Source organism: Vigna umbellata, chromosome 8 (genome assembly GCF_029865625.1).
Source record: "Vigna umbellata cultivar VRB3 chromosome 8, Vumbellata_1.0, whole genome shotgun sequence".
NCBI classification, from domain to species: Eukaryota; Viridiplantae; Streptophyta; class Magnoliopsida; order Fabales; family Fabaceae; genus Vigna; species Vigna umbellata.
In genome coordinates, this window is record NC_142172.1 from 36,365,905 (window position 1) to 36,393,164 (window position 27,260).

The 27,260-nt window shown below is 31.5% G+C and overlaps 3 protein-coding genes across 6 annotated transcripts; 2 read left to right on the forward strand and 1 right to left on the reverse strand.

Moving 5' to 3' along the window:
* Window positions 1–306: 306 nt before the first annotated feature.
* On the forward strand, window positions 307–1,858 carry LOC124846818 (uncharacterized). The gene has a single exon (XM_088095679.1). It carries the CDS (start codon window positions 374–376, stop codon window positions 1,652–1,654), a length of 1,281 nt encoding a protein of 426 aa, XP_087951805.1. The 5' UTR covers window positions 307–373; the 3' UTR covers window positions 1,655–1,858.
* Window positions 1,859–9,974: 8,116 nt separating this feature from the next.
* Window positions 9,975–14,211, forward strand: LOC124846831 (protein NPGR2-like). Of its 3 annotated transcripts, none has more exons than XM_088095757.1 (6): window positions 9,975–10,168; window positions 10,819–11,090; window positions 11,621–11,873; window positions 12,036–13,243; window positions 13,376–13,532; window positions 13,697–14,211. In XM_088095757.1, exons 2-6 carry the CDS (start codon window positions 10,842–10,844, stop codon window positions 14,011–14,013), a joined length of 2,184 nt encoding a protein of 727 aa, XP_087951883.1. In that variant the 5' UTR covers window positions 9,975–10,168; window positions 10,819–10,841; the 3' UTR covers window positions 14,014–14,211. The 3 variants fall into 3 exon arrangements, with proteins under 3 accessions (XP_087951883.1, XP_047180159.1, XP_047180168.1); XM_047324203.2 differs by lacking the exon at window positions 9,975–10,168 and adding an exon at window positions 10,196–10,367; XM_047324212.2 differs by lacking the exon at window positions 9,975–10,168 and adding an exon at window positions 10,377–10,521.
* A 1,148-nt stretch (window positions 14,212–15,359) lies between these two features.
* LOC124846851 (multiple organellar RNA editing factor 2, chloroplastic-like) lies at window positions 15,360–18,527 on the reverse strand. 2 transcript variants are annotated; one of them, XM_047324222.2, is made up of 3 exons: window positions 17,971–18,521; window positions 17,829–17,894; window positions 15,360–15,739 (listed from the first exon to the last, which is right to left on the reverse strand). In XM_047324222.2, the coding sequence occupies exons 1-3, from the start codon at window positions 18,455–18,457 to the stop codon at window positions 15,597–15,599; spliced, it is 696 nt and encodes a 231-aa protein (XP_047180178.1). In that variant the 5' UTR covers window positions 18,458–18,521; the 3' UTR covers window positions 15,360–15,596. The 2 variants fall into 2 exon arrangements, with proteins under 2 accessions (XP_047180178.1, XP_087953143.1); XM_088097017.1 differs by lacking the exon at window positions 15,360–15,739 and having other exon boundaries at window positions 16,971–17,894; window positions 17,971–18,527.
* Window positions 18,528–27,260: the final 8,733 nt, after the last annotated feature.

Genomic DNA, 27,260 nt, shown 5'->3' on the forward strand with positions numbered 1-27,260 from the left:
ATGGCCAGTGGAAGAAGGACTATAGTCGACATGATAAGTAATAGTAAAAATTTATTATTCAGCTATGGTCATGTGGGATTTTCAAATTGGCGCTGGTTTCATTGTGTCAGTCGAGTAGTACAAAGTTTTGAAGGGATACACATTACTTCTTCGGTGTGAAATGAAGGTGCGCCAAACAGGCGATGAATAATTGCAAAACGGTGTGCATTAAATGCCGTAAACAGTTAGTGGTTGAAACCAATTAAAGTCACCGAGAGGGTCCAGCTTGTGATTGCGATATGGATCCTCTGGGTTATAAAAGCACTTCATACTTCTACAAACTTCACCAACGAGGATTGAAGAGTGTCAGTGAGTGAGTAGCTAGCAATTAAAAATGTTGCTAAGGAACAAAAGATTAGGTTTGTTGTTATTGCTTTGTGTTCATGCCTTTGTTGCCAATGTGGTTGCAAGGGATGTAGTAACTGTGAAAAATGATGAAGAAAAGAATGTAGGGTTTGGGAAGGGAGGTGGGTTCGGTGGTGGAATTGGTGGAGGAGCAGGAGGAGGGGGAGGGTTCGGAGGTGGATTTGGTGGAGGAGGAGGAGCCGGTGGAGGGTTTGGAGGTGGAGGAGGGTTTGGCGGAGGAGGAGGAGCAGGTGGAGGAGGTGGTGCTGGAGGAGGGTTTGGTGGTGGAGCTGGGGGTGGACATGGGATTGGAGGTGGAGCTGGTGGAGGGTTTGGTAAAGGAGGCGGGATAGGTAAAGGTGGAGGACTTGGTGGTGGTGCTGGTGGAGGGTTTGGAAAGGGTGGTGGCATTGGAGGAGGTGCTGGTGGTGGTTTTGGAAAAGGTGGTGGTGTTGGAGGTGGAATTGGCAAAGGTGGAGGATTAGGCGGCGGTGGTGGTTTTGGAAAAGGTGGTGGTGTTGGAGGAGGAATTGGCAAAGGTGGAGGATTAGGCGGCGGTGGTGGTTTTGGAAAAGGTGGTGGTGTTGGAGGAGGAATTGGCAAAGGTGGAGGTTTAGGTGGTGGTGGTGGCTTTGGAAAAGGTGGCGGTGTTGGAGGTGGAATTGGTAAAGGTGGAGGTTTGGGTGGTGGTGGTGGTTTTGGAAAAGGTGGTGGTGTTGGAGGAGGAATTGGAAAAGGTGGAGGTTTAGGCGGCGGTGGTGGCTTTGGAAAAGGTGGTGGCGTAGGAGGTGGAATTGGCAAAGGTGGTGGTGGTGGTTTTGGAAAAGGTGGTGGTGTTGGAGGAGGAATTGGCAAAGGTGGAGGTCTAGGAGGCGGTGGTGGCTTTGGAAAAGGTGGTGGTGTTGGAGGAGGAATTGGCAAAGGTGGAGGTTTAGGTGGTGGTGGTGGCTTTGGAAAAGGGGGCGGTGTTGGAGGAGGAATTGGCAAAGGTGGAGGTTTAGGTGGTGGCGGAGGCTTTGGAAAAGGTGGTGGTATAGGGGGTGGAATTGGCAAAGGCGGAGGTTTTGGTGGGGGAATTGGAAAAGGTGGTGGCATTGGAGGAGGAATAGGCAAAGGTGGAGGCTTTGGCGGTGGTGGTGGATTCGGTGGCGGTGGTGGTGCTGGTGGTGGATTTGGCGGAGGGTCTGGAGGTGGATTTGGCGGAGGATCTGGAGGTGGATTTGGCGGCGGCGGTGGAGCAGGTGGCGGCGGTGGAATCGGACACCCCTGAGCATTGTAGACGTTGCATGCATGACAAACTTATATTTCAACGTCCTCTTTGCATTAGCCATGATGATTGGTATAGAAAATATTGTCCGAGTGAAAGAGAATTATTTGCTCTTTTGGTTATTATAATATTTATGTACTACTCCTCGTTTTCTTTTATACTTAATGTTAAATGAAAGCATGAGAGTGATCTTTACTCTCTTTTTTTTTTCTGTCTTCCATAAGAACAAGAAATGACAGGTACTTTCAAGCGTTGCAATATCTTATGCATAGTGTGATAATATTAAAAAGAAAATAATATTTTGATCATAAATTTGTTACATTTATTTAATGTTATTAATTTTATTTTTAAATACAAAAAATTTATTCTTTTATAACTATTTAATCTTTATATTATATGTCAAGTAAATAAAAGAATATGTCAATATCAGTATTTTTAATGAAACAAACTCATTCGTTGTGACTTTTATCGTAGCATGCTATTGTTAAATAATTTAAATTTAATTTTACGATTAAATTCTTGAAATTTCTAACTTTTTTGAAGAATGTGATATATAGATTTATTATCCTTTATTGTCATTCGTTCTAAACAAAGTAATTTTTATGTTACCTATCATGCATATTTTTATATTTTACTTTTTTAATCTCTTTCAGTAGGTATACAATTGGTGTCAAAACATTATTTTGAACAAATAAGTTTTATAGCTCACCGTTAATTTCTGAGCAAGATAGATGGGATAAATTGGCTATAAGCTTTGAATCTTATTGTGAAAAAAAGGTGAGCATGCATATATATAATATTTGATTGCTCGTCATTTTACCGTACGTATGGAAGGACCAACACCAACATGATGACAATATTATTCTGGAGAAATTATTACGGTGCAGTGAAAGACATAACTAGGTAAAATAACTCATTCAAAAGAGATGTGTTCAGAACTGATGACATTTATCAATTAATAACAAAATTTTATACACAAATTTTATTGAACAAGATAACATGATTGAGGATACAATTTGAACACTTTGATTAGGTGAAACTATTTCACATTTTAAAAAGTTTTAAACTATTTCTGATATATGTGATTGGTTGCCAAAATCTAAAAAAGAGAGTCAAACATCTTCGTATATATAGGGTTATTATTTTTATTATTCTCGCACTACTTGTTTCCAATTATCACTGCAAAACAATCCTTTTGTAGATATGAAGTAATATATATTGTCAAGACTGCAGTTCATAATAAGATGAAATTCTGGATTTTTAAGTGATTGTGAAATAGTTAAGAAAAAAAAAGTTGAACAATTTAGTAAAGATTCAGTAATAGTTTACATTAAACATATCTATTTTAATTGATGATTAATGTAATTAAATTGAATCCTCATATTATAGAAGATTTGTATAAAATTTATATGTGTATATGTAGTTTATGATTCATGGACATATATTAAGTGAGTGGATAACTAAAAAATAAAAATGAATTTTAGTTTCATCTCTGCGTATGAATAATCTATGAGCCTTTTTCTTTCTAGTAGATTGGAATTTCATCATTTTACTATGTAAATTATGTGTCTTTGCTATAATAATAAAAAGGTGTGGAAGAGAGTGAGGATTTGGTCCTGATAATTAACTTGATTTTAAATTATTTAAGTGATATAAATTAAAGAAAATATATAGCATATGAAACAGACATGCCTGTATACCTGTAGAGAAGTATGATTATGGAAAAGATGTTTGTATAGGAGTAATTTGCCATACGAATTCTGTCAGTGCTGACTTTAGAAATGAGGTGCACAACACATAAACCACTTTTTCTTGTTGTCGCAATATTGAAAAGGGAGACATTTATTATTGGACTTTATATAGTCAACTGTATACCTAATAAATTTGGGAAGTCATCTTCACATTCCAAATAAAACCTACACTAATTATCATTACAATACCTACAAAAAACACCACTATCCTCATTAACTTAATACCATATTCATTCTTAATATAATTATTATTTTATAAAATGACAGACCCTGTAACATAATATCAAATACTCTTATTCTTTCTTTTACGTATTTTTAATTGAAATCACAAATAAAATGACGGACCGTGTAACATAATTGAAATCACAAATTCGAAATCTGGTGAACACTTTTGATTAAGGCTTTACGGAATTTTGAAATTCGAAAATCTAATGAAATCTTGTTCGAATTCTGAACCTTGTTATAATCTTGTACATCCTTTACCAGTTTTCAAATCCGATTGAAACAATCATAATCCCATTTCGAACAAAACAACACATATCTATACACTCCGAATACATTCTAAATCTTAAATGAAAATAACAACATATTTGAAGGAAAACAGAATACAATGTATATCAAGTAGGGATCATAATTGGGTTGGACACGAATAGTGTTTACTCGCAACCCGACCTGTAAGATAAAATTGTATCCACTATCTGACTCGCTACTTGTACGAGTATCTGTTTAAAAAATACTCATAAGTATTTTAAAATCTGCGGATACCCACATATACTCACAAAAAAAAATATTTTATACATTTTTCAAATAAAATTATAAAAAATATATATAATATAATATAAATTAAATATAAATTTAATTCAATTTTAATTAAATTTAATCTAATAAAATATAATTTTATTTTATTTTTAATTAAATTTAATCTAATAAAATATATTTTTATTTTATTTTTAATTAAATTTAATTAAAATATAAAAACTAATATTTTTATTATTTTTTGTGGGTAACAATTACCTACAAATTGGATAGTATATTATTTGTATCCCATCCGTTTAGAAACACATGTTAAAATATCCACTGTACATCCGCAAAATAATAAAAGTTCATGCAGACAGCGGCCTAAAGATTGTAAAGTCTAAAAAAAACACTCCTATAGTTATATTTTGTTTTGCATAGCATTTATGCCTGCCAAAAGTTTAAAAGAAAATGCTAGCCAATGGGCTCAACAAGGCCCAAACATAGAACGAGACATAAATACCTAACCAATGATACTAATGAAAGTGCAAATTAGATGTTAAATTTGGTCATCAAAGCCCTTATAACACGAAAACGAAGGTGTGTTTCAGCTTGTCCTCACATAAACTGCAAGTGCGTAAATTATGTTAGAATATCTGCATGTTTCAAAAGTTTTCTTCATAAATACACACAGTATTCACATTTTGGAATATATTTGCACAGAAACAAAAAACAAAATCATATTTTAATTCGTAATGGATTCTACTGTTTATGTTTTATTTCTCACCAAAAGTCTCCTCGGATTTGTTTGATTTAAGACTAGAAATGAGTGAGTGAAAAAGAAAAAGAAAATAAAAAGAGAATGAAGAGCACAATTGCTTAGATTGGAGAAATATGAAAAGTAAAGAAAATTTAATAAAATAATAATACGATATAATTAATTTTAAAAAGTTGTAAATTAATATGTTTATGAAATGATTAAAGTGTTTTTATTGCTATAAATTTAATTTAACTAAAAATTAAATAATAATAATTTCGTTATTTATTTATTTTAAAATAAAGAAAAGTGATTCAGTTACTTACTTTATCAAATAATTAAATCAATTAATTTTTATTTATTGAAAGATAAACTTAAAATATGACATTAAACAGTACAATAATTATCAGAACTATTAATTTCAGCAGAGAGAGTGGAAGCCAGATGTAGGTGTGAGAGTTTAGAAATTTAGAAAGTTGAAGACATGTGCGTGTAGTTGAGTGGCCGATCAATTTTTGACGGTAGTATATAAAGAAAAATTTTAAAATCTGGTGCCACTCTCTGCATGCAGCTCATCTTTCTAAAATTCTGAAACCTTCTTTTCTCCTCCTTCTCTCTAGCTTCTCTCTAAAATTATCCTCTTTCTCTACAAATTCTCATCTCTTTCTACTTCTAATCAACAATCAGGCCACGCCTGAGCTTCACTGGTATCAAGAGCTTTCATTTGCACCGATCGAGTTATTGTTTTGAGTTGGTAAGTTCATTCTCTTTCTAAGAAAAATTGGTTCCGGGCACATGCAAGCCAAAGTTCTGGTTGCATGTGTTCATCAGCTTCATCTTCACAAATCTTGATCATGTTTTGGTCTTTTAATTGATCTTTCCTTATTATTCGGTGGTTTATAGGAATTCTAGAAAGGATGGTGTTGGGTGGACGTATTCTGTTGTTGATTAAGTAGTTGTTCTGTTAAAAAGGTAAGGGGAGCTTGTATAATTTAATTATGATTCTCTGTTTTTTGAATGGTTGTATGTTTGAATGATACTTTGTTTGATTATTTGATGGATATGAAATGTTGGTGTTACTGCATGTTTGTCTGTATGGATTGATGATTGATAAATGGCGTGAACTGGGTAGGAATAGGGTCTGATCATAATTCTGCAATATTTTGCATAATTATTACTTGTAATAGAGAGTCATTCATAACCGCTCGGTCTTGTGTTCATATTCAAGTGAATATAGCGTTCGGTCTAAGTATAATTTTCTTTTTCCACTCATAAGTTAGCCTAGATAAAAGTATTCACTTCAGTTGAGCCCTCAGTATTATAATTGTAATTAGTTTGTAATTTGGGTTCAGTAACTTCAATGATCGGTTCTACTTATACATTTTGTACAAGTTTAGAGTGTTCGGTCTTAACTGAGTTCTACTTTTGTGGATTCTTAGTTAATAACCGCTCGGTCTTGTGTTGATATTCAAGTGAATATAGCAGTCGGTCTAAACATAACATTTGATTGTAAACAACGTTCGTTCTATCATAGGCTTTAACTGTTATTGACCGCTCAGTCATATACTGTCTTGGTAGTGCTCGATCTGTTACCAGCACTCGGTATCAGAAATGCTTGGTCTTGTACTCGCATTCGGTCTCTTCGTAGTACTCAGTCTTGTTCTTATATCTTATTTCAATAGAGTTCGGCCTAAGTCTTTATTGTTCTGTTTTAGTCTTAGAATCCTGTTGTAATGGTGTTCAACTTCAAAGACGTTCGGCTCATGCTTGAGTTTCACTTTATACATGACCGTTCGGTCATGTTCACCTATAGGGAACAATATCATGTTCTATCTTCTTCATAGGAGTTGTTAAGCTCTTTCGTTCGATTGTACTCGATGTTGATGATTTTTTTTTATGTTCAGTCTAATTTTACTTAAATATATTATGGATGAGGATGTATGTTGGTATTATATTTCAAGTTGGTATGGAAGAGAATTCCAAGGAGGAATGTCTCGGTGAATGGTTATTGAAGTGATAAAGTATGAATATGGATAGTGAAATTCACGACGTTCATCCTGAAATTCTAATGATCATCGAGTCTCAAGTAGAGAATGGTTACGCATGTGGTGAGAATGGCAGGAGGTCCTAGTCCAGAGGGGATCTGAGTGAGGTATGACGGACTAACCTCGGGTGGCAGCTGAGGGGTTACTACACCACCCGGGTGAAAGAACAGTCACAAGCTACATATTCATACAATCCGTATGGTCAAGTCAATGAGTCGGTCATTGTATGCTTGATTATGTGGTTATTGCTTGGAATAGATAGGTATGATGATTGCATGTTACAAAGGTTTGATTGAATATATGATTATATATTGTTTATGTTCTTATGATTAATTAAATTACATTAGCTTACCCTACATTTCATGTCTTGTCTTATGTTTCCTGTTCGGTTGTCTTTTATCTTGCAATGATCATCTGTGAATGTGAGCAGAAGGTGAGGAGTGTTCGCTGGAAGAAGCATTGGGAGGCGAGGACTCTGTAGTTTAAGTTAGGACGGTTCGGTCAGTAAGTTGGGTATCTTTTGTATAAACTGTTCGATTTTAAACATAGTTTTAGAATCGTTCAGTCTATTCGCATATTTTGTATTGGACTTGTAGTACCTTGTAAAGTTTTAAATTTTTGGGTATTTTAGGATCTCTGTAAATTTATTCCAGTAACTGTCTTATTATATTATTATATGTTGACTCCTTTATATAGCATTTTGCTATATTTTTGGGATGTTACAATAATAGTATAAATAAAATTATTTATATTATTATCATTATTATTATTTTTTCAATATTAGTTTTATATTTATTTTCATATATTATAGAATATAATTATAACTAATTATAAATATAATTTATTATTTTTACTTTATCACAAAAATAATTTACTATAAGTTTAATTATGTTTTTAAGTCCTCATAAATCTAAATATTTGTAATTAATTTCTACCAAACATTTTTATTTTATTAAGCACTAATATTTTTTTATATCTATTAATTATCTTATTTGTTTGTTTGTACAAAGTTAATATAAAATGCTAAGTGATTTTTGTTGTTTTTATTGTTATCATAATTACAAACTCTCAAATTTCAATAAATGGGCAATTAAAATAACCTTTGTAATAACAATGACAAGACAAAATAACATTTCTGTAAGTTACTCAACTAACATATAAATTAAATGATAATAATTTAATTAAAAAATATGAATTTTTTTATTATTTAACATATTAAAATAATTGGATTAAATGCATTTTCGTATTTCAATCTATTTACTAAAGTCGTATTTCATATCTAATTCAAAATAGTTATAAGAGAATATAAAATACTTTTGGTAGCAAACTACAACAAACCACCTTAGAGTTTTCTTCTCTTATCTACAACTCTCTCTCCTTCTCCATTTCCGGTAATTCTTTGTGATTGTGGCAAACCTAGAAATGGTAACAGTTTCACGGGCAGATCTCTATCGCAATCTCTCCCTTGGAACAAGAAAAAGAAAAATAGTAATTTTTCATAGTTAAAATTTATGTGAAACACTCAAAATTTGTGGGTAAAATTGTTTTTCCCATGACTTTCCCATGAATAGTATTTTGAAGAGAAAAAATTATTTTTTCGTGAAAGTAATTGGAAAGTCAAAGAAATCTGAGAAAAAATTATCCATTGTTGAGAGTTGTCACACTAATCTCCTACGTCATCTCTTTAAGCCCCACCAACCTCCATAGCCATAGCCACCACGAGGTTGCCACTGCCACCACTAGAAAAAATTATAATAGGGAGAGAGAGGATTGTAGGATAAGAGAAGAATTTGACATGTTAAATACATTTTACATTATTTTTAATATTGATAAATAAAATTGATACATATTTTAAAACAAAAAAGAAATACAATTCTAATAAATAATTCAAAATAAAAAACGTATTTAATCCAAAACTAATTTAATAGACACAGTTAAAAATACTTAAATTTATAAAAAAAAATAAACTTAATTAAGTCTTTATTACATACATCATCAATTATAGCTTTGACTTTGTTCAATAAATATATAGTTTGATAAGATATTGATTTTATAAAAAAAAAAACAAAAAACAAATCATATTACACGAGCTATCAAGATGAAGAGAGTAGTGAAAGTTAAAGTCTCAGAACGCTAATACCAAAACTTAAATGAATAAAAAGAAGCACATAATGGAGAAAAAGGAATTACATGTATTAATTGAAAATTCTTTCGTCAATGCATTCAAAAGGGAAGGGCAGAGATATAAAACATTGTAATTCTTTTTTTCTTCTTTCAACTCACTTTAACAATGATATCAATTTTCTTACTTTTTCTTTTTTCAGTAATACATCGACATAAGCAAACACAAGTTGATGTTAGGAGAACTCTTTTTGAATTCCATGATTTTTCTTCTGCCACTTTCTTTCTCTTCTCACCTACTCCTTTTGTCCTCTCAAAATCACTTAAATTAATATACGCACGGCCTGACCTTAACTCGCACACCAACCTACACAATTCATATTCATCACCATTTAATTTTAAGATCTAATTGCTTTGCCACAAAAAAATATTTTTGTACTGGGACAACCATCACCTTCAATTTAAATGCAGCAATTCTAACACCATTATGACATAGATTCAATATCAGAAATAACTGTTAACTTTTTCTAATGTAAAAAATAAAATGTTAATTCTTTTTCGATAATATATATGTTTCCACAAAGTCTGCATCTTAAAACTAGTGGATAATAATAGATTTAAATTCTGCAATAAACCAATAGTAAACAATGTCGTTATTCATGTTAAAAGTGTAAATAAAGTGTGTGAAGTAATATACTAAATTTTTGTAAAGAGTAAAATAAAGATTTAAAAAAGGAAAGAAAATACATATTTAAATTTTGAAAGTGTGACAGTTAGAATGGAGAATAGGTCATTGTGAAGAGGGGCAGTGGCAGACAGAATATTAATTAAAAATAAATAAAAAGAGAAGACGTAGTGAACAAGAGGTGCCTTTTTCCTTGGGGTAGAAGATTCAAAGTTCAGGCCTGAGAGATTCAGAAGTTTGATATGAATAATTTAATGCACCGTCATGAGTTACAAGCTACTACTACTATTTGAAGTTGGAGCAGAACAAACAGTCAATTTAACTCATCCTGCAACATTGAAAATTACCAAAACAGACAAAAAGGTTGTTTAAAGCATCTGCAGCTTTGGATTCTTGCTTCTCAAGAGAAAATCATTTCATGGGGTACTTTCTTAATGGGTTAATTTAACAGGACATGGACTTGCACACTCATTTTCTTTTGTCTTGTGGGTTAAGTCTATACTTTTTCTATGATGGAAAAAACACTTTTTCCTTCCTCTTTCTACCTCTTTTATGTTCTTTTCCTATCATTTCTTCTTCTCTCTATGATTCCGATAAGGCCTTTCCTTACATTCGACTTTAGGTAAACAAATCAAATCACCCTCTTTCCTTTTACAACAGTTCACTTCCCCATTGCATTCACTATAATATGGTCCTAGGTAGTTTGGTCATTTCTTCTTTTATTACTTTTTTAAATTAACTCCTTTGCTTCGTAGTTTTGTTCATCAGCAAGTTGGGTAAGTAAATGTTGAATTTTGATCAGATCCTTTGGTTGACTTGGTTATGTCAGATGTTAGGTACCCAGTTCTGAAAAACCATACTTTTAAACCTGGAATTGCGTTATCGTGTATTTCAAAGCAAGCAAATGCACAAAATTTGATGTTGAAAAGCTGACACAGTAGGACTTAGGAATACCAAGCTTTTTGTTTGCATATAATATATGCCAAGTACACGAGTATAGCTTATGTAATGCTTCTCGAGAATGTAATTTGAAGTGCTTCTTCTTCTTCTGTTATTGTATGATGATGTTTCAGGAAACCGAGTGGAATGTTTCAGTATGAGAGCTAAGAGTTTGATAAGTAAAAAGCAGATAAGCCTAAGATTGAGAAAAATGATTAAGTGTATATGCTCCGGGGAGCAGTTAAAGGTGGATGAATTAGGTTACTCATCGGAGTCCTTAGCAACCAGAGATTATTCAGCAAGTGGTGGCTTTTCTCGTCCTGGTGAAAACGACACAAAGATTGACAATACCAACATTGAAGAAGCAGAGTCTTCTCTTCGTGAAAGTGGTTATTTAAACTATGAGGTCAGATTATGTTTTTTCTTGCCTCTTATTCCCATCTAGCATCACCTTTAGATTCTTCAATTTAACATCCCAATCCGTGTTTACTTGTGTTAAGCTTTTCTCGAAGAAATAGCAGAGACATAATGCTGGAAACGATCAATTTTTTAATTTGACCACTTCAATTTTTACTGTTATAGAGGCAGACACTTATCTTAAGAGTTTGAATTGAGTCCTCTGCTGTAAACACTGTTGAATGGCTTTTCCGAACAGAGTTGTGATGTATATGATGTTTTAAGTGATACGTAAATGGTATTATGCATTTATTGAGAAAAAAGCCATTTATAGGTTGCAATACATAAGCCGAGGAACACTTGATTAAAGTTTTATATATCGTACTGAGGAAACTTTTTCGATGTGGAATATCAGATGATAATTACTCGTGTCTGAAAAAGAAAGTTGGTATCAGATAATATTAGAGCGAGGGTGTTGTGCAGAGATTATGTTAGCCTCTTATAAGATATTATGAAACTAAGTGACTTGTTTCACTATAGGAAGCTAGAGCTTTGCTTGGAAGACTTGAGTATCAGAAAGGCAATGTCGAAGCTGCACTTCATGTGTTTGAAGGAATAGATATTGCTACTGTCGTTCCCAAGATTAAAGTTTCTATATCTAGAAGATGTGAGCCTAATAGACGCCGTTCGCAAAGTGATGCTCAGCCTCCTATGTCAATGCATGCTGTTACTTTAATTCTTGAAGCTGTCTTTCTCAAGGCCAAATCGTTGCAGGCTCTAGGAAGGTTTCAAGGTGTTTCTTTCATCGTTTTGGTTCTCATTTAACTATATCCATGCATACCATGTTAATGATCTTGCACTTTGTCTCTGGTTTCGGTGGAAAGGCTCGAATCCTTTCAACAATAAATATATCAAAATCAGTTAGTTTAAAGTCTATGGTTTTGCTTACTTGCAGATGCTGCCCAGTCATGCAAGACGATTTTAGACACTGTTGAATCAGCTTTACCAGAAGGTTGGCCTGAAAACTTAGTTTCGGACTGTAAACTGCAAGAGACAGTGGGAAATGCTGTGGAACTGCTTCCAGAGTTGTGGAAGCTTGCAGGCTCTCCTCAAGACGTTATCTCATCGTTTAGGAGGGCCCTTCTTTATCATTGGAATCTTGGCATTAAAGCCAGCGCAAGAATACAAAAGGAATTTGCTTTTTTTCTTCTGTATAGTGGTTGTGAAGCTAGCCCTCCTGCTCTCCGCTCTCAGTTGGATGGTTCATTTGTGCCAAGAAGCAACTTAGAAGAGGCTGTTCTTCTGCTTCTGATTTTGCTGAGAAAATTTGTTCTTGGATACATTGAATGGGACCCTTCGTTAATTGATCACCTTTCGTTTGCTCTAAGTGTTTCTGGGGAATTCATGACTCTAGCTCAGCAGGTTGAGGAATTGCTTCCTGAAAACATGGACAGAAAAGAAAGATTCTATACTCTAGCTCTTTGTTACTGTGGAGAAGGTGAACATACGACTGCTTTGGATCTTCTAAGGAACTCTCTGAATCACAGAGAGAACTCAGACTGCATAAAGGAGCTACTTCTAGCTTCAAAAGTTTGTGCAGACAAGAAGATTTACACTGAAGAAGGAATCAGATATTCTTTCAAAGCCATTTCTCAGCTGAATGGAAAGTGCATGCAGATGGCAGCTATTGCAAATTGCTTTCTAGGCGTTCTACTGTCATCAAAATCCAGATCAGCCGCTTCTGAATCAGAGAAGATATTTTTGCAGTCTGAAGCACTCAGTGCTCTAAAGGATTCGGAGAGAACGATGAGGGAGAGCGATCCTTACATTGTCCTTCATCTTTGTCTAGAATATGCTGAACAGAGGAAGTTGAGCACTGCTATTGATCATGCAAAGAAACTGATTAAGCTTGAGGGTGGATCTAGTGTCAGTGCATATATTCTTTTAGCGCGGATTTTATCTGCTCAACGAAAGTTTGAAGATGCAGAGCTGGTTATCGATGCAGCTCTAGATCAAAGTGGGAAATGGGATCAAGGAGAATTGTTGAGAACTAAAGCTAAACTAAGGATTGCACAGGGAAAATTAAAGAATGCGGTGGAGACATATACTTTTCTTCTTGCTGTTCTTCAGGTCCAAAATAAAAGTTTAGGCACGGCAAGTAAGGTTGTAAAGATATGCGCCATATATCACTTTAATTCATTAAATTACTCATTACCAAGGGGAAAAGAATATTAAAAATTCATTTAAATTCTACCTTTTTAATGTATGTAGAATAACTTTACTTTTGTGATACAGAAGAGTAAGGGAAACCGTGACAGAAGACTGGAAATGGAAATATGGCATGATTTAGCCAATGTGTATATGGCCTTATCACAGTGGCAGGATGCTGAAGTTTGTCTGGCAAAATCTGAGGCTATTAATCCCTATTCTGCTTCTAGATGGCACACAAAGGGTATATCGCTTGTTTTCAATATAATTTTAGAAAGGATATAATTCTCCACAAAAATAGGAATCTTAAATTATTTGAAGCTTAACGTGTTTTAGATTCCAAACTTCCTTAAGTTATTAAGTCTCATTTTGTTAAGGTAGCAAAATTCAAAGGATAGGTTTTTGCAGGTTTACTCTTTGAAGCCAGAGGTCTTCATCCAGAGGCTCTGAAATCATTTAGGAAAGCATTAGATATTGATCCCGACCATGTTCCAAGTTTGATATCTACAGCTTGTGTACTCAGACAACTTGGTGGTCAATCATCTTCAATAGTCAGAAGCCTACTCACTGATGCGTTGCGCCTTGACAGAACAAACCCATCTGCTTGGTACAATCTTGGACTGTTCTACAGAGATGATCTGGGGACATCGGCAATGGAAGCCGTTGAATGCTTTGAAGCTGCAGCTTTTCTTGAAGAATCTTCTCCCATCGAACCCTTTAGATAGCACTTCACACTTATTTTGTTGACAAAATATCATACTGAGCTACTAGTTTGTTTGTAAAGGTCAGCAGCAATTTTTTACTTCTTGATAGCTGAAATATGAGAAAAAACACAGGTTAGCTATGTGATGTAATTAATAATTTATTCTCTTCTTATGCTGGTTGAAAGATGAATAGAGATTGCGCACCATTTGTATGCACAACCAAGGAGCTACATAATAGACAATAGCTAACAGCCCAGCACCATATACTTTTACCAAATATAATTAATTAAGAAACAAAATAGACCCATTTATTTATCCACATTGATTCATCTCTTCTTTGAACTAAAATCATTCGTATCAAGTTGTATCTAATGTACCAAGATTTACCATCTGAATAGTTCGCTACGATTTCTGAAATTATCTTGGGCATTAAAACTTCTCATTTGGCGCCGTTCTCTGGCTTGGGAGCGAAATATCCACTTGTATAGTATATGTAAATTTGTTTTTCACCAAAAGTATAAACTTTTTGACATTTTAATGTACATTTTGGCATACTTTAATATTGTAATGTAGTTGTTTTGTTGTATATATAAAAACTACTCTCATATATTGAGTGGGATTGAAAGATCAAGGGTGCCCGAATTTTCTGGGGAAAATGTTACATACACAGTTTAGATTATCTCTGTCTACCAATCAAATTAACTTCACTTTCTACCCATCAATAACGTATCATTCTCGATACTGACACACATTCTAACACTTATTACTAATAAGTCTACATTGATACAAAATAGCTCCCTGAATGCTTTTAATTTTTCCCCTAGGAAATTTAGTTTCCATATTGCCAACCAAATTTTTGAAAGAATCGTATACAGTATTATTCACTTTCGGATAAGCCATCCCATTTTCAATAGCAAAGGCGTGAAATTTAACCTATTGCTACTGTTCATCCCCTTCTCGCTGAAGTTCTCTTCCTAAACATATGCTTCCAAAATTCTCCTTCAACAAAGTGCATTTTACAGAAACGCAACTTACCCATTAACATTTCTATTCAGACTTCCCCTTCCCCGTCGTTTGTATCATTACCTATAACTAAATCTTTGATGTACAACAACAGTGCTGATGACATGCTTTCAAAAATGCCAAAATAACTATTGAGAAGAAGGTATGATCAAATCGTGAAGGAAGTTCCATCACATTAAATTTAAAGGCGGGTTGAGTTACCCAGAAACGTTGCCTTCATCAAACTTATTAACAGTCTCAGTTTTACGACGTATGCTCTCCGTTATTAACTGCATTTTATATACTTGTCTATTAATGGTTTCTCGAGAAGACTCTACGAATATTCAAAATCAAAAGAAAGCATCGAAACCAAATATGGCAACTTTATGTCGGTCAAAACACATGGTGAAAAGAGTTCAAGATCCGTTTACAGTAAAAGTTGTAACAAAATAAGTCTAATACACCAAGCTCCGCACTAACATCGTCAGTGACACCAGAAATATAATATAGAATGTCTCCAAAGGCAAGACTGAAACAGTGCATGTTACAGTACTTCCATGGTTTATATACAAATTACATTCTCCCTATCACAAATTGGTCTTTCACTGCGTGTTCTCTCTGCGGCGGACATACCTTGTTCTATCATTGTATCTTGGTCTGTCTTGATGCCTTTGTGGCTGTGGTTCCACTCTTCTCTGCCTTTCAGGTGACCTCTGGACGATCTCTCCATTTACAAATAATTCAGCTGCACCATTAATAATAAAATGTTGTAACCAATAAATAACTTGTTTATCATGCGAACATGGATAAAACATTGATAACCAAGAATAAGATCAATTAGGATTTCTAACAATTGAAGTGGGGATGAATAATAAAGAACAAGAGGACTTGTCGTTGACCTACTCCATTGAATCAGAGGGATTAATGTCATTGTTATGTGCTTACCAAATGGACAAAGAAGCATATAACAACCATTCACTTATTACACTAAAATACCAAAACAGAAACGAATAAATACATGGAAGCCTTAACCAATTAACGAAAGATAATTCAAATTGCTCAAAACCAAGAAGCATATGACAACCATTCACTTTTACACTAAAATACCGAAAGTGAAACGAATAAATACACACAAGCCTTAACCAATTAATGAAAGATAATTCAAATAGCTCAACCCAGAATGAAAAAGGAATATTCATTTTGGTAACTCCAAAAATGAATTAAATGACAGAAATGAAGCAGAGAAATTCTATAAAAGTTCATTACCATTAAAAATTATACATAACTCGGTTATTAGTACAATGCTATTGTAAACAAAACACTCAAGAGGCATAAGGTGGGTAATCCGTGTATCTAGTGCAATGATTCTGAAACTAAATCTTTGTGAAGCACCAAAGACAGGATAAAGAAAATTTCACGAGTAACTTGAAATTCAAAGCTAGCCATTACACGTGGAAACTTTACTTTGCCAAGATAGACTGCCAATAATAGAAGAAAAGTACACTATTTTTCTATAAAGGTTGCTACTATTGATTTTAGTTCCTTACTAGTATGTGCACAAATACTGAATCAAGAGTTTCATCAGAAAGCAGAGACATTTTTAATTAAAACGAGTAACAATCAGTACATATGGACACTACAACTAAAAAGAGAGTAAATACTCCAAACAAAAAATTGGAGGGGTACTGGCCTTGAAGACAAGACAATCAAGTTGTTTTATATATCAACTCCAATGATTCTGAAACTCCAAAGTTTGTAAAGCAACAGAACAGGATTGAAGAGAATTTTATGTGAGTCCATTAGCATTCAAAGCTAGCCATTACCCATTGAGTTCTTAGCTTCGCCAAGATGGACTGCCATTAAAGGAGAAAAACAATGTATTTATTTATAAAGATTAAATCCACATCAGCGACAACACAAATGAAAATTCTGGCACTACTGATATGGAAGAAGAGAATTTTTATGTATAAACTCCAATGATTCTGAAACTCCACAAGTTTTTGAAGTAACAGAACAGGATAGAAGAGAATTTGATGTGAGTCCATTAGCATTCAAAACTAGCCATTACTCATTGAGAGTTTCTAGCTTTGCCAAGATGGACTGCAGATGAAGGAGGGAAGAAAAAAGTACAGTATTTTTCGCTCTGAAGGTTCTTTTCTGCTGATTTTTTACTTACTGTGTGTGCATCATAAGTACTGAACTCCAGAGTTTCATCAGATTACAGTAAACAAAAACAGATAAAATTTTAACTTTAAATAAGTGAACAACCAGCGCCATAAAGAACAATTAAACACCATAAATTATATGAAGAGAATGTAAAAACACTATACACAAGAAAATTGGCATTGCTGGCCTGAACACAGTAACGTATGACTTAGTCTAATGTATCAACTCCAATGATTCTGAGACTCCATTACTGTGTGAAGTAACAGAACAGGATTAGAGAGAAATTAGTATGAGTCCATTAGCATTCAAAGCTAGCCATTACCCATTGAGAGCTTTTAGCTTTGCCAAGATGGACATCTGATAAAAGAACAGTAGTGTACACTCAAACTTAGACGAAGTTAAAAAGAGACACAATAAAAACCCAATACAAATTATGATAAGACATGAATCTCTACTGATCTACATTTTCACAAAATATACATATAGAACAGTTTAGTTAGAAATTAGATGTACACCCATACTTCACAACTTAAACCTTGTTTTTTCAGCATGGACCATCATTATAACATAGTTGAGAAAATAAACAAACAAAAATAAAGTCTTATTTTCAAAATACAATATCCATAAGTAGTTAAAAAGACACCAAACGAAGAGCATTAAATCCTCACCGCCATAGTCCTTGTTTTCCGGATCGACATACGAATCCGGCAGCACAAACAAAACTCCAGGCAACCCTACACAAATAAAAGAGTGAAAACATTGACAAACAAACACTCACACAAAAAAGTTCCATTACAGAAGAAGACATACCTTCTAACTTATTAGAGGTTTCCTCGTCAATCTCACAGCCGAAACCAAAGTACCTCGAGCAGGAAACATTGTAAATCTTCTTCTTAGCTTCTTCTTCGCTGTCTAAAACTTTGGCAAGGGTTTGGATGTAGCAATCAATCATCTGCTGCTTGGTGGCGCCCTCACCACCAGGCTTGTCCATCACAATGAGCCAGTGGTTGTAGTCGCAGCCGGGGAAAAGGGGCGCCATCTCGGTGGGAGGGCGGTCGCTGAAGGACGAAGATCCGGAGTTGAGAGGCGAGTAGGCGGAGTCGCCAGCTTTGTTGACACGGCAGCGGATCCCGGCAACGCGAGTGGAGGGAGGGACGATGGCATGGGAGAGAGGGAAAAGGAAACGACGCGAAGGGAGTGAAAGTGATGAGTGTTTGGGTAATGTAGCGGTGAAGGTGCTGGTGGAGAGAAGACGCATGGTGAACCGTGCACAGGATGAGGAAATGGCTCTTGCCATTACAGTTACAGTGCTTCAGGATTAGGGTTTTTAGGGATAGGGTTTTGTCTGTGCAGGTGCAGTCCGATTCCCAACCTTTTATTGACGAATATCACAAATTTAAAATAAAATAATAATACCATGGGCTGTCCAGAAAATTTCTACCCTGGCCCGGCCCAAGCTTGTTTGAAGCTAGGCCATTGCTTTTCGGACACACTTTTTTTAGGACACCACCGTGTTTCATTTTTTATTTTGCCCTAAATTTAAACGAGATCGAACGAATGTGAGAAGTAATGGGTGACGCACGGCCTCAAGGTGCCAAACATGACAAGTGGCCTCGGATCCTCAGTGTTTGTTCAGGTTTGAAAATGTTCATGGTAAATGAGGATCTTTTAGTAAATTAAAACCCATTTTCATAATTCGAACACTCCAAAAATTTAAAGTTATATGTCATATTTCATAAACGATTTATCCTTTCTTTGATGCTGAAAAGACGTAAGTGCTAAAAATAGTCAATAAAACTGCTTTTGAAGAGTAGAGGAATGGCCTAATTTTTGTTTTTGTTATACTTTTCAACTCTAAATGTGGCTATTGTGAAAACCAGGTTCCTAATATATTAAGTCGTTTTAATTAATATTTTTGCTAACATGTTGATGATGACATTATAGCTGAAACATTAAAATGACATAAATAATTGATGTGATAACATATATGACGTTAGTATGAAACCACTATTCTAAACTCACAAATCTTTAGATAATTACTATCATGAACGAAGGTCACTAAATAATTCATCCTATTTTATTTAAACTGAACAATATATCATATTACTATATTAGCTAATTTCAATTTAGTATCTCAAGTATATAAAATAAATATTACTGTGTTAATTACTAACAGCTCAAAAGCTTGTTTAAAATAAACAATACAAAATGTTTATGTAGTTTATATAAATCCAAATGCATCTCTTGAAAAATTCACTGTTTTTTTATATGATTATTTTCAAAATATTTTGTTATAACAAGTGAAGAAATAGTCTTTCAATAAATACATCTAACTGTAACACGCTACCTCATTTCAGTTGTTCCATATTTTTTTTTCTCTTATATAAAAATCAGCATATAATGATAAATGATTTGTTTATTTCAACTTACAGTTTATTTAAACTTTAAGCAAGAAAAATATGTAACATAAGAATGTCTTTTTTTACATAGTTATATCAATGTACGATTTTAATATATATTTTTTAATTCCACTACTTACATTATCTTTAAAGTCTTAAGTCTACTTTTACATCTATGTAAAAGTTTTGCAAGACCAATCATTTGTTATTATGAAATATTTATCTAGAACGAAACCTAAGTTTGATATAAAAAAAAAACTTTTATTTTTATAATTTAATATCTTATTTAAGGCTTAAGATCTTAAATCTACTTTCCAATGCAGGTATCTTATAAAATCAATGCCTTAAACTCATAATCTATGACCCACAAACATAGAAGTTCTAATTCTTAGATGACTTTTTACCCATAAAGTGATCTCTGTGAATCTAATAATTAAACTACAATTTCATATTACGATTTTTGTGTAGCAATAAATTAAAAATATATAGTTTGATGTATTAAAAATTATGATAGCATTTATGTATAATTTTAGAATGTATTATTGTGGTTGTTCAACTGCAAAAAAAGTGGAGAAGATCCATAGGCAATTAGGTCCAATAACTTAGTCAATGGCTTTGCTCACAGAATATATTGAACGGATGACGGAATGAGTGGATCACTTCGTATAAAACACCCTTCATTCGATTCTATTTTTTTCGTTTAATTCTTATCAAAATATAATTTCTCATTTTTATATTTTGAACAACACTCTTTTCTGTTCAAGTTGTTTGCATCAACTTTTTTTTTTTTTTAATTTGGTTAGGTTTATGTAGATTTTTATATCTTATTGAGGTTATTAATAATAATAATAATAAGGCACGGTGATAAGTAAAGTGATTACTACAAACAATATAAGATAAAATAAATAATTAATCATTAAAATAAGAAATATTACTCAATTGCAAATATAAATTAAAACTTAAATAAAATAGGCAGCATCTAACGGAAAACATTTTTTTTTTACAAAATATAACATTTAGCTTAGAATAAATTGTTTTACTCTCTAAAAAATTGTTGGATTCTTCTAAAAATTTTATAGATTTGCAATTCTTACATTTAACAAAATCAAGTATTCTTTTAGTCTTTAGAAAATACTAAAATCCCGGCACTTTTGATAAATGTTGAGAGATAACTATATTAAATTTGTGTAATTGTTATATATTATGTTCGTGTATTTTAAAGACAAACAGTAAAAGAAAAATCTACCCGAGAATCCAAATTCAAACAGATCAACATTGCGAATGAAAAAAAAGAGAGAGTCAAAATTAAGATTGAGTAAGCCAAAAATATAGGATTAACTTAGATTTAATTTTTCCCTAAAGTTAAATTAATCCAATATATGGAAACTTAATATAAAAATGAAAAAAAAAATATTTGTAATATTTTATATATTAATTTTTTAAAATATATTAAATATTTGAAATCTTATTAAATATCTGAACGTTGTTTTGATATCTTGAAAAAAATTAACTTTTTATATTTAATATTCTTTTAGTAAAAAATATTTTATTTTGTCAGCAAAACGCTATATAAATAATTATATTTTACAGAAAAACTTTCATTTAACTTTCAGAAGAACTGATTGAAACTTTCATTTAACCTTTAATTTGGAAATTTGATTTTTTGAAACAATATATTGTTTCTATTTTAATTTTCCGGTATTTCGTGTTTTCACTGTTTTTGTTATATATATATATAAAGTGATATTCTAGGTTGACCAATTGGATTGTTATTGAGGTAGGTCGTTTTGACACCCACAGAATTTGTCATCGTTGTTAATGTTCATCCCTTAAACTTACAATAGGTATAGACAAGATCATTCCTTTATTGAACATCTTCAGAAATATCTATATGCTTATCCAATCATAATAAAATGAATGATTCTCTTGGGATATTTAAGAATATATATATATATATATATATATATATATATATATATATATATATATATATATATATATATATATATATTCATTTTATAAAAATCAGAAATACTCGCTGTTAAACAATTTCTTACAAAAAAATGATTTTATAATGAGTTTTTATTTTATAATTTTTGTCTTATCTAATTTCCACAAGTATAATGACATCAAAGGAATTGGTAATTGGCCTGGAAAAAATCAGAAACACTCGCTGTTAAACAATTTCTTACAAAAAAATGATTTTATAATGAGTTTTCATTTTATAATTTTTGTGGTATATAATTTTATCTAATTTTCAGAAGCATAATAACATCCGAAGCAATTGGTAATTGGTCTGGAAGGTTTGTTTTAGAGATGATGATTCAACATATGCAGATGATGAAATTAGAGATATTAGTGAAGATGATGAAATTGAAGAGATCTTCAATGAACCTTTGCGTGAAGGTGAATATGTCAATGACTCAACTCTTTACAAAGACAATTTAACGACAAGTGTTTCTGATTTTTTTCAATTGGGACTACAGTAGGGATGATAGAAAAAAGGTTGGAGGGAGAGATGAAAGAGAAAAGTTTTGAGAATGAAAATTATTAAAATACCCTTAACCTTAAAACTTAGAATCAATGATATATAAGGATATTTGTTTCTACTAAAACTCGATACATATTACTAAAATGTACCAATTGAAATATATATATTCACAATAATAATTACGAGGCAGAAAACGTCTTTCAAATATAAAGATTTAAACCACTAAAAAAATATTAAATAAAAAAAATTAGAAAAAAAAAGTAATTAATATGACTGATTTAGATAATATTTTGTAAATTAAAAACATTTAGGATCGAGCATGTTACTTTTGTCTAAGAATAAAACTAATTCAAACAACTGACCTATTTTTTTTTTCAAGGAACGAGGCATGTTACTTTTCTCTAAGAATAAAACTACTTGAAGCAACCCCAAACAATCGCAAAGGATGTGGTGCTAAACATCTTCAACTAAAAATATAAATATAAGAGTTGCGTGATAATTTTGTAATTAACTAATTTTATTTTAAAAAAATTGATTATTGTTATTACATCACAAATATTTGAGTGAGTTTATTAAAAAAGTTCTTATCAATAACTAATTTTAGACTTAATTATTTTAACGCTACTTTTGAAAATTTATGGAAATGAAATTATATTTTTTAAATTTTAAAAATCATAACAACATATTTATTCTAATATTAAGGACTAAAAATGTTATTAAATCTTAATGTTTTTGTAGGCCAAGAAAATCAGTTAAAGAATGAATATGAAGCTGAAAAAATACAATATAATTTTTAAAAATTCATAAAATGTAATTTTTTTATTTTATAAGTTCCAAATATTGACCTAAATATATATTAGAAAATATTTATTCATATTCTAAAAGTAGTTAAGATCAGAAATAATATATTTTTACACATGCTCTCAATCTCAAACATTTGTACCACGTATTGAAGCTCCAGTAGTATCTCCGTTTAATATTATCCAATTTGGCTGCGTCTGAATCATTTGTATATATTTTATACATCTAAAAGCTAATGGGAATCATAAATATCTATCAGGGATTCGAATCATAGTTGTTTGGAACTTAAATTACTAAGTTTATAATTCAATATCAATTAAACCTGTAATTTAATCCGATAAATTGCAATCAAAATTTTAATAATTTAGTTTATAACTTTTACGGTATATAATATAAATATTAATAGATTACGAAATAATTTATACTCACGTAATATCTTAAAATATGAATTTTAGTTAGCTTTAAAATATTTTAGATTGTTTAAAAAAAGAGTTTTAAAACAAACCAGTTACGATAACTGAATCATATATACATGGTAATAGTTTAAACACAATTTAATTGCTAATTTAATCATTAAATTCACAGGCTGTGATTTTAATTATTTTGTCGTATCTTATCTTAATTATTACAAATTGATCATTAAGCGAATTAATCTAATTTAGTTTGTTTATTAATGAGTTCAAGAATTTGAATGTGACTCAATTCATCACGAATTTGTAGATTAAATGGGTTGAATCGCTTATTGATTCAATTTATTTCATTCAATCCGATTTATCATAGATTCAGTTTAGATAAATTGAATTCTTAGTGAGTCAAATTTAATTTTGGTCCATATTAAAATTTGCAAATTCTGTTTTGATAGCTATAATTAAATTAAGAAAATCTTTAAAAATATGCATAGAATAAGTAAGATTTGGAATGTGAAAAATGAAGGCATTGAAAAGCTTGAGAACAGGTCTATAGTGCGTGTTTATAGATTTAGAAGTTAAGTGAAAAATGAATGATGAATAATTAATTTTGAATATATAGTTTAGGATAAATGAATTGTTTTGGACAAACATCTCAGGCTTATGATCCTTAAGTTAAACTTGTGGGTCCAATTATGATTAATATAAGAGTATTTGAGTGGAAGCTAACATAAGTGAGATCTTAGGTTTTAGAGAGCATGAATGGTGATTGATGCAATGAGTTCAATAAAGTGATTTGAGAGAGTAACACATATATAGGAGAATCACATATTTTGTTATTTGAAAAGAGTGTAGAAGAACAGGAGCACGTGAATAAGGTGTAGCGAGAAATTGGTTAATCTAATCCTTAACCCTTTTTGAAAGTTCAAAGTTTTATGGAAAGGGGAGAGAAAGTAGGGATGGAAATTTTAGTACAGAAAGCAGATTCTTGTTCTTTTAGGTATAGATCCAATTACAGATGTAAATGTGAATCAACTATGAAGAATTTGTGGTGCTAATATGAAGTCAAATTCTTCACGGGATTATTCTGTCATCACTCAAAAACCTTTATTCACATTTCTTTTCTTCCATATAGCTGCTCACCACTTTTACCATACTGTTTCATATATTCTTTATTATCACTCTCTCTACCAAACCAACTTGTTCGTATAAAAAATGCTTTCAAGTTTTTAGAAAAACTTAGGTCTTAACTATAGGAAGGGAAATATCGTATATTTCAACTGAAAACTACTAAAAGAAGTTATATAAATTTATCGCATTAAGGGTTTGGGTTACGAATGCTGCGGAATTTCTTATTGGGTCCCTTTTTCCAATTAAGTATTCTTAATACATAATAAGAGTCACAATAATTCAAACTCTTTAGTCACTCTTTTCAATAACTTAAGTTTTCTATGACCAGTTAGACCAACCATTTGATGGTCATTACGATTTATGTTCACGTGTGAATGGAAGAAAATTGATTTGAAAAATACGCCCGCTGCTTACCTATTTTGTTTGATTAAAGAAAACATGATGAGAAAAAGGAAAAAAAAAATTGACTTAAAAAAAGTTCTCAATTCATGTAGTTTTATTTTTTTAAAACAAACCTCTTCCATGTTGTCTTCATCCTGTAATTAAAACGCGGTTTAACACTCCAATTCAAATCTAATTATACAATAATATTTTACTAAGCAACACTAATATTTTATTTCAAATGGGACTAAAAAAAGTTACAAATCTATTTCCACCGTTTGGTGTTGAAAATCATTCCTTAAATTCATTCAAATGACAAGTTATACATAAAAGTATTAGTGTAGTTCAAAAGTATAAAATAGTGAGATAGTTAGACTAATGGACTGAAAATACTGGTTAGCCTAACATAAAAAAAGGCAAAAGTATAAAATATTACAAAAAAATATTATAAACATTTTCAAGAGATTCTATCAGGCTTTGAATAAGGAAGTACTGAAAAAAAATGTAACACTATTTTTTTACCCATTCATTTCTATATTTATTACTCAGGTTTTTTTATGTTTTGTAAGATCTTTCTTATGAATTTCACATAAAAATTTATAAAAAAATTACTTTTTTTTCTTATAGATTTGGTATATAAAGTTTTCATAATGTATTTGAAAAAGAATTTCATAAACTATAAATAGTATTACTGGTGATGGAATAAAGATATAGTCTGGATTTTAGTTACTAAAAAACTAAATTACCTTTGTTTTATTCATTTTATTAAATATAAAGTGGTGTAATATATCAGGTTAGTTTGCCACAGAAAGAGCCCTAACCATAACGAAGCTTACCATGTGCATAACATTGATGACAACCTGTTATGGAATAAGAAGTTGGTGGAAGATAAGTCCATACTGCATTCAATGATGATGATGATGATACCACGACATTAGAATCATGCTCTCAAGACCATGAGAAAGGAAAGGATTTGGAATAGCAAAACAAAATAAGATAGAAAATTGAAATAATGGACAATAATTATACAAATGAAAAAAAAACATAAATCTAAATCAAGATCTAATATAAATCTAATATGTCAAAAATGTCTTTTTTTTTTCATTGTATAGGTTATCTTTTTAATAACATAAAAATGTCTTCAATATATAATTAACTTATATAACTATTTTAAGTTCATGTAAAAACTTGTTTCACAAACCTATTCCATGTTATGTTACTTCTAGAAAAACTCAACTAATTGTAAGTTCTTAATCTACTTTTGAGAAGATAAGTCGTATTGATCCGCCCCTTAGATTATATATTAGTCAAATATAAAACAAGTTGTCTGAATTTGAAGCAGAAAAAAAGAGTATCATTCTCTTCTGGAAAAACCAGTTTAAGACATAAGATAATATAATTGTTTTATACAATATGCGTACAAACTCTGCAAAAGAAAATGGTTTGAGAAGAGTTAATTATATCCATATTTAGTAGCTAAAAGACATAGTCATACAACCTTCCATCTTTCCCTCCTAGGAACAATTGAATCATAATTTATTTGGGAATAAGTTACTTAAATTGAGTAATTATCCCCGATAAAATGCATATAGTGTTCTCTCCCTCTCTTAAAATTAGAATTTAATTTCAACTCAAAATCTAATTTTATAATTTTTTAAGAAATATACATTAAATTTAATTTAACTTTTACAAAATCAACTTAATAATATCAATTTATAAATAAACTGAAGTTTGTGACATGTACTCTTACATATCTTAATTAAAGTATATGTAATGTGAAATTAATTCAATTTTATTGTACTGCAATAAATAGATAAAATAAATTACAAAATTAAAATTTTTGTAAATAAGTTAATTACTAATCCATCAATGGATAGATCGGATTATAAATTTTTTGTATTTATTAAAAAGTATATAAGATTGAAGTGATTATTTTTTAATTCAATCTGTGATGACTCAACTCATATAAACAATATTGTTCTACTTTCATATTCTTTATTTTAAGATGTCAAATAGCAAAATGAACCGACTATTAGGTTTGAAAAAACAAAACAAGTCAAAATGTTTGAATTTTAACCAGTTTTTTTTTAAGCCTCGTATCCTTATTTTGGTAAGCACCGTAATTAAACATTTAATAAACAGGCTTTTATTGTGTAAGTACTTATGCGTAATTTATTTCTATAATTGAAAAAAATTGTGTTAAACTATTCTTGTACAAGTTACATGTTGCTTTAAAACTGTTTATGGACATATATATATATATATATTTGTAAAACAATTAGAAGTGAAAATATTTTTTATTTATTGTTAACTTCCCCTCATATCTAACACATTCTCTATCAATTTTTGTCACACTGGGGGCAACATTTTCTTGCAAACCTCCTCTGTGATGTCACGGTAGTCCCAACTAAGTGTAGAATTGTTTTGGATTTTTAAGATGCACTTGAGTGTTTAATAAAATTCCTCTATGTAGGGCTGTTCATTAAGAAG